General features: G+C 48.6%; 1 protein-coding gene across 12 annotated transcripts in view; it reads left to right on the forward strand.

The window, feature by feature from the left end:
* The window catches only part of PTPRM (protein tyrosine phosphatase receptor type M), an 834,581-nt gene extending 827,064 nt beyond the window's left edge, over positions 1–7,517 (forward strand). For all 12 annotated transcript variants that reach the window (XM_007974623.3, XM_073006465.1, XM_073006464.1 and 9 more), the window contains one exon: positions 6,773–7,517. In XM_007974623.3, coding sequence (XP_007972814.1) covers positions 6,773–6,826 — 54 coding nt within the window. In that variant the 3' untranslated portion in view covers positions 6,827–7,517. The remainder of the gene's footprint in view (positions 1–6,772) is intronic.
* Positions 7,518–7,798: the final 281 nt, after the last annotated feature.

Consider the following 7,798-nt stretch of genomic DNA (forward strand, 5'->3'; position numbering starts at 1 on the left):
GGAACACCGGCCTGCTTCTGACTGGTTCTGCACTTCTCCTGATGTTCCAAAAGCTGCCCTGTTTCAAAGTTCAGTTGATTGGCGGCGTGGCACCTAGCACGAGGAACTCCATTCTGGTTTGGTCTAGTCTGTCAGGGCCTCATCCAACCAGTGGCCTCCCATGAATTTTATTTAACAACTGTATCCCTTAAAGGAGCCAGTTTTATGGTATGTGAATTATATCTCAACAAAGCTGTTGTTTTTTAAAAAGTAACATCAGAAACAACAAAAAAGAATACTGTTCGTAGAAGGCGACAGGGCTTTTCTGTTTACGGAACTCATCCAGAGAGTTATCTTGTTACACTCAGTCATCTTCACAAAAGCCGGGGGAGGTGCTGCCGCTGCACCCCCTTTACAAAGAAGTCCAGCATTTCGTCATTCGTGCAAGCCAAATCCGGACCCCAATCCCTCCTCCCAGCTCCAAGCCTGGTGATGTTCAGCCACCCCAAAAGGAGCCCCCCAACCTGTCTCCCAGCCTGGAGGCTGGACACCAGCCGGGCTCTCGGGGTTCATAATGGGTGGAAAAGGCAAGGGAAAAAACCAACAACTAAAAGCCATTGGACGAAAATTCCAAATGTCGTAGCCGGATATGCAGTCCCACCCCACCTGGGAGTCTGAAAGGGAGGGGCCCGTAGGAAGGTGCTGGTCATAACCCCTCCCTGGGTTGATTTGTTACTCAGTTGCCGGGAGAAATCCAGGAGAAAGGGTGGTAAAGCAGTGCGTGCTCTCGCACCAGAGCACCGGGAGAAAGAGGGCACAGGTAAGTGTAGGGGACTTGGGAACAGGGCAGCGCTCAATCAGTGTGTGTTCTAGCTTCATCTCAGACCAGGTGTAACGGGAACAGCCCCGTCCACCCCCACATGCCTTGTAAGATTCAGAAAAGAATGTGTCCCTCGTGGTTCTCAAGCCTGGCTGCCCATTGAAGTCACCTGGGAGCTTTAGAACGATTCTCATCCCTGGGCCCACCCAGAGACTGATTCGATTGGTCAGAGGCCTGGCTGCAGCAGCCGAGTGTTAAAAGACCCCGTGAGTCTCTCGTGCAGCCTAGCTTAAGAACCGTGTCTGCTCTAGACACGCTTTCATTCAGTCCAGGCTGCGCATGAGAATCCGCCCCTCCGCGTGCCACTCCCCGGGGAGCTTTCAGAAACACCAGTGCCCCAGCCCACTTCAGCCAGAGGCTCTGGGATGGAGCCCCCGCCAGGCAGGATGGACGTGCCACAGGACTGAGAAAGTTGGTTCGGAGGGTCCCCGGGCCTTTCCCTTCCCTGCAGTGCCGCTGCGGCGTGTTCACAGCTCGCTGCCCGTCCCCCTCCATCCCACTTACTCCAGAGCCAGCCCCATCCCGATCTGCGCATCTGCTGCATAGGTCCAAGTTGTCCTCTCTGCAACTAAGAGCTGACCCTGCAGACTCAGCCTCACCTCCCCTTCAGTAAGCCAGCAGTGGACTCACCTACAAATGCAGTGTGGTGTGGGGCCTACAGCTCTCCCACTTGTGCCACCACCTGGTGTGTATAGGCTGCCCCTCAGTAGCTCTCGCTGTGAAATTTGCAGCCAGTTTAACAGGCTGTGCACATGTGTGTGCACGTGTTGGCGTGGTGAGTGCAGGAGCTGGGTGGGAATCAGAGGTGAGCTAGGGTCCCCAGTCCACACTCCAGGCGCCTTGAATCCACCCATAGTCAGTCTTCCTGCACTCTTGAGGAAGGTTTGTAATAATTTTTGCTAATACCCCATTCCCTCTCCCCCCACCCAGATTCCACTTGCCCAGCCCGCGCCCTGCACTCAGCACCAGCCGAGCGCCTGGCTCGCAGGAGTTGCCCAGTGAGCATCTGCTGAGTGACTGAGCATTCTCTGCAGCCAGACCCGATTCCAACCTGAGGCACCCTTTGCTGTCCTCTCCAACCTAGGGGAGGTTGTGGCTGTGCTCAGCAGGGCCTCAATAAGGAACTGGGCGTGGATTCTGCAGGGGGCTTTGGTGAAGAAAGTTCTACCTATATAATTTAAAGATAGAGTGGAAAGGAATGAGCCATTCATCATTCCAGGGGCTGTCTTGCTGAGCAGGGATGTGAATTTATTGGTGTCCTTGGCACAGAGTGACTGGCCACAGCCTGGCTGGGAACACTGAACTGAAGGATCCCACCATGGTAATAGGGCCCAGCCTGCCCTCCTGGCAGAGCATCACGCAGAAGAATTTTTCCAGGCCGAAGGATCTGTCAGTACAGGGTCCAGCCAAAATCGTGGAGCTTGCCTTACTTTCAAAAGCAACCAGGTCAGCGGCGGAGGCTATTCTCTCTGAATCTTTGGAGGCCATTGACGTGCTATTTGAAGTGCCCCTGCTGGCCGCCAGCCTGAGTTCCTTAGACACAGGCAGCCTGCGCAGACAACGACAGGGCTCGGGCCCCTGATGGAGGCCCCCAATGTCACTGACCCACTGGCGTGCTGGCCTCGTGATGCCCTCACCAAGCGAGCCGGTGGCTTTTAACAGCCAACCTCTATTTCCAGCTCCCTTGCAGATTTTGCTTTCTCCCGCTCATAGGTCCAGGAAGTCTGATCGGGAGCGAGGCCAGTGTCAGGGGCCTTGGTGAGGAATAGCAGCAGGTCACCCTGGTTATGGTCTGACCCAAGGATGTGAGGAGGACCAGGGCAGGCTCCCCCGAGTCCCTACTCAGGGCACCTCCTCATGCCTGAAGCCAGCTAATGTCGCCCAAATGGGAGCACTCAGGACCAAGGCGTAAACGTTCCTTTTTCCCCTGGAGCACAGAGATGGCTCATGTGGCTTCATTATACCGTTCAAAAGCAAGTGAGCTGAGAGAGGAAACTGCAGAAGACAGGCCTGTACCTGGTGATCACATGTAATCAGTTTCCAGTGTCGGAAGATTCAGGCATTTACCCAGGTGCTTGGGGGAGGGGGCACAGCGATTTATGGTCTTCCTTCTCCTTCCCCTTAGTTTTCTGATTCAGAAACCAGTCATCACAGAATCTATGGGGACTGGCCGCTTGCTCAGGAAGGATAAGGCGGGAGAGGGAGAATTCATTTTGAAAATTACAGTCATGCCTGAGACAGGGCAGCTTCGGTGACTTCCAAGCAGCAGCTCCTTCCAAGCGAAGCCCAAAATCCCTCCTGAGTTTCCAGCCTGTGTTGTGGCCTGAGGGCCGCAGCCACATCTCCCCACTAGGTGCATTTTAATATGTTAAAAGGATGGCTCTGAGTAGGCACTGAAATGAATTGTACAATTAGGCTTGTATAAAATCATTTTTATGCAGTAAGGGATTGGACCATGTAGATTTCCATTACAAAAAAAATTGTTCCTGTGATTCACAAAAGCGGAGAAATGACGGGAGCACTTCATAGCCAGCATGTCAGCCTGGTGATCTGACAACGTGGCCTTTTGGAATTTTGAAATTCAAATTATCTCTTTTAAATATTTTGAAAATAAAAGTATCAAATTCTGAAATAATAAATACTAGAATATGAATCAGAAATCTGATTTGCCTAGGGCAAGTAATAATTTTTTCCAGTTAAAAAGTTAAAAAAAAACTTCTATCTTTATTGGCATTTCATTGTGTATGGAAAAAGTGGTCTATTTAAGGGAAATTACAGGCTAGCAAAATATTTGTTATTTGCACCAGGAGATAATTTTAGGAACACCTTCTCATATGTCATCAGACTTACTTTAAAGGCAAACCAAGTCCTAAAGTTCTAAATTGAGAAAGCTGGAAGGGAACCTTAAATGTGATCCAACCCCTGTTTTATGACCAGAGGGGACTGGATTAGCCAGGGTCTCGGGGATGGTTAATAGGACCTAAGGCTCCTGGTCAGTGTGGCGCACCATGACTCTCTAAAAAGCAGAGAACAACTGGATTCATGTTTCCTGTGTCAGAGTCTGCCCAGTTCCGGTCCCACCTGAGCCCTTGATAGACACTAAAGATAGGATTCACATCATGGAATAAGCATTTTTAATAAGGCTTTATTGGAATATAATATGTATACCATAACATTTCCACTTTTAGATGGAAACAATAGACACTGGGAACTCCAAAAGCAGGGAGGAGAGGTTGAAAAATTACCTACTGGGTATAACGTTCAGTTGTAATCAGTTTCCAGTGTTTTGCATTCCTACCAGCTGTGTAATGCACTGTGAACATTCATTTGGGGGGTGAATACCCTAGAAGCCCACTCCCCACCATTACATGTATAATACCCGTGTCACAAACAAGCACATGTACCCCAAATTTTTTTAAAAATCCCCTTTTAAAGTATGTCATTCACTGGTTTTCAGTATATTCACAGAGTTATGCAGCCATCGCCACAATCCAAATGTTTAACATTTCCATCACCCCCTTAGTCCCCTCAAAGAAATCCCAGACCTACCTGTAGCCACTCCCCGTTACTCACTTCCAGGCTCTGGCAACCACCCATTGGCTTCTGGTCTTTATAGATTTGCATACGCTGGGCGTTTCCTGGAAAAGGAGTGTGCGCCCTTTCAAATCTGATTTCTTTCACTCAGCAGATTCATCCATGCTTCAGTTCATCCACGTTGTAGTGTGTATTAGTACTTCATTCCTTTTCGTAGCCAAGTAATATTCCACTTTATGGCTATACTGCATTTTATTGATGTACATTTGAGTTGTTTACCTTTGTTGGCTGTTGGGAATAATGCTCTATGAACATTTGTTTACAAAGTTTTTGTGTAGACATACGTTTTCAGTTTCCTTAGTTGTATACCTAGTAGTAGAATTGCTGGGTCACATGGGAATTCTGTGTTTAACCTTTTGAGGAGCTGTCAGATGGTTTTCCAAAGTGGCTGCGCCATTTGACATTCCCTCCGGCTGTGTATGAGGGTTTGCTTTCTCCACGCCCTCGCTAACACCTGTGATTTTCTTGCCACTGATGTTAATCTCGTGGCACTGTCAGTGATTGAAGTGATCTCCTTGTTCTCTGTCTTTGCCTCTGGATCGTGACCTCCCACAGGACTGACTGTGTCATAAAACCCCCGGTCTCTAGCAGTACATGGTATTGAGTTGGATCATGTGCTGCTTGTCTTCATGTGTACATGTGGCCGACTTTGACTCTCAGCTGTGTCCGTTCTGAGCTAGAGACTCTTACATTATACAAAGAGGGATAAACTATGGCCCTTGTCCTCAAATAAATAGGTTGGACTACTGGGTTATTTACAGAACAGTGTAGGTGAAGAAAAGGACATTTCAGTGACAAATTAGGAGGCACTTAAGAAATACTAGACATTTTCAATTAATTTGGCAAAATGAAAAATAATAGATGCATTTCCTTGGTTGTGGCTGTGATGCGTAGAGACAGTGGTGCTGAACCTCGCTCGCACATGTGGAAGCTTGTCTCCTGCAGAGGTAGAAGAGAGCCTTCCAGTTGCTGAGGCCCTCTCCGGGGCCGGGCTCCTGCCAGGTGGCAGCCCTGTGTCCCGCTGCTGGGTTCAGAGACCACTCCCAGGCTTGGTTCTGTCAGCACACTCCATGCATACAGGTGCAGAATGCTCTCCCCGGCCACCCGAGACCACACCTCAGCCAGGACGCTGTGCAGGGCTTGTTCAGGCCAAGGTACATGATCCAGGAAAGCTGAACTCAAGAAAAATGAATCCAATGCTGGGTGCGGTGGCTGATGCTGATAGTCCCAGCTAATCAGGAGGCGGAGGTGGGAGGATTGCCTGAGCCCAGGAGTTCGAGGCTGCAATGAGCCATGCTTGTGCCACTGCACTCCAGATGGGTGACAAAGGGCCCTGTTTCTTTAAAAAAAAAAAAAAAAAGAAAGAAAGAAAGAAAGATAGGAGGGAGAAATTAATTCCCTGCCTGATGAAGAACTGGTCTGTGGGTCCCAGAGGATCTCAAACATTTCCCCTTCTGTACCTTTCCTTGTCCTGTTACCTCTGCCTGGAATGCCTGTTTTAAGTAACCGGTGAGGATGGCCATATACTATATCCAAACTAGGGCACTTTGAGAGTGAAAGAGGATTATGCCAAGACAACAGGCAGAAGCCAGGACCGTCCAGGGCAAACCAAGGCTGCGTTCACACTCCATGCATCAGTTCCATCCTCTGGGGAAGGTGCTGTCCACCTACTTCCCACTGCCATCTTCCTGAGAAGACCTGCCCTCCCCTGAGCCCACCGCACATGATAGGGACCATTCCGCCTCGTGTGTTGTCATTGGGTTACCTGTCTCATCCTCCTCACTGGATCATGGACTTCTCAAAATCAGGGACCAGGTCAAGCGGCTTGGTATTCAGGAGGTGCTGATGAAATTCTCATGAGATTGAGGAATTCCTACAGACTGAAAGTCAAAGGTAAAAGTGGATCACGCGTGAGGCCTCGTCTAGGTACCAAGGGCCTTGTGAGAGATGGCACGAAGGCATTTCCTCAAGCACTCATTACCTTTTCTTCTATCCCTGACCCTCCTGCACGAAGCTCAGTATGTTGATATCCTGGAAATCACATGTGTGGACAAACATATTTAGAGTTCCCAGTGTCCAGAACCTTCCAGGAATTCTAGCCAGCACAGGTAGCAAAATACCTTTCACCCAGCATTGTGGGGAGCATCTCCAAACAGTGAATGTCTCTGGAGTTCAGAACCGTGACTTTCTGATTCGTGTCTAATTCAAATGCTTCCCAGATCGATGTCTTCCCATTAAGACCCTACTCTACAGTAATTGCTTTACTAGGAACAGCGTTGAGATATTCTTGAGCTGACACTTTCCCCTCCTGTTTTCCAGGATCAGTACAAGTTCTGCTACGAGGTGGCCCTGGAATACTTGAATTCTGGCTGATGGCGTAAACAGCTCTGCAAACAATCCCTTTCATACCACAAAGCCAAGACGTTCCGTGGTATTTGTGCAGAAGAGATGAAGACTTCTCAATATGCTTATTTTGCTTTGCATAATTGGCTCTTTTTAAGAGCCCAAGAAAGTGTTTCTAAAACTGCTTGCACTGCCCAATCCCAGTAATGCTGCTGCCTGACAGAAACACACACACAGCCACAGTCGCCAAATCCCGTCCTCCTCGCCACCGGCTTCCTAGAGCAGCGTAGACATCTGGTAAACTGAAGAGCACAACTATATTCTTATGAAGGAATTTGTACCCTTGGGATATTATTTTGTGGCCCGTGACCCTCGTTATTGTTAGAGCTGAGTGTATGTTTTTGTTCTGTGGAGAATGCTGTCTGGCATTATAATATATTATTTTAGGTAATGTTTGTACTTTAACATGTTGCATAATATATGCTTATGTAGCTTTCCAGGACTAACAGATCAATGTGTAATGAACAAAGACATGTTGTATGAGTCGTCGTTTCTATCAGATTTGTATTGTTTCCAAGGGAAAAGCTTGGGGGGGACTCCAGTTCACAAAATGCTGAACTCGACGATCGGATTCACGGACCTAGAGCTTTTCCGTGTGTTTATATTGTAAATATTTTTGATTTCATCAAATTATTTATTCATTAAAAGAAATTTTTGTGAAGCACAGTGAGTGACAGTCATTTTTCTTAAGGCCTGGAAACGATTTTCTGTATGATGTTACTTTATGTGAATTCTCAACTCAATAAATGATGACCCGTAAGCAGCCGTGGCGTGTTCCTGGTGTCCCAGCGCACAGGCGGCGGAGGCCGCACCCGTCACGCCAGCGCACAGCGGGAGAGAGTGCGGCCGGGGCCTGTTTGTCGGAGCAGGTGGGGTAGAGTTTTTTGAGAGAGTGTTCATCAGTGAGAGCACTGGGCCCGTCACAGTGGCCTGCCCTGGTGC

Source organism: Chlorocebus sabaeus, chromosome 18 (genome assembly GCF_047675955.1).
Source record: "Chlorocebus sabaeus isolate Y175 chromosome 18, mChlSab1.0.hap1, whole genome shotgun sequence".
Lineage (NCBI taxonomy): Eukaryota > Metazoa > Chordata > Mammalia > Primates > Cercopithecidae > Chlorocebus > Chlorocebus sabaeus.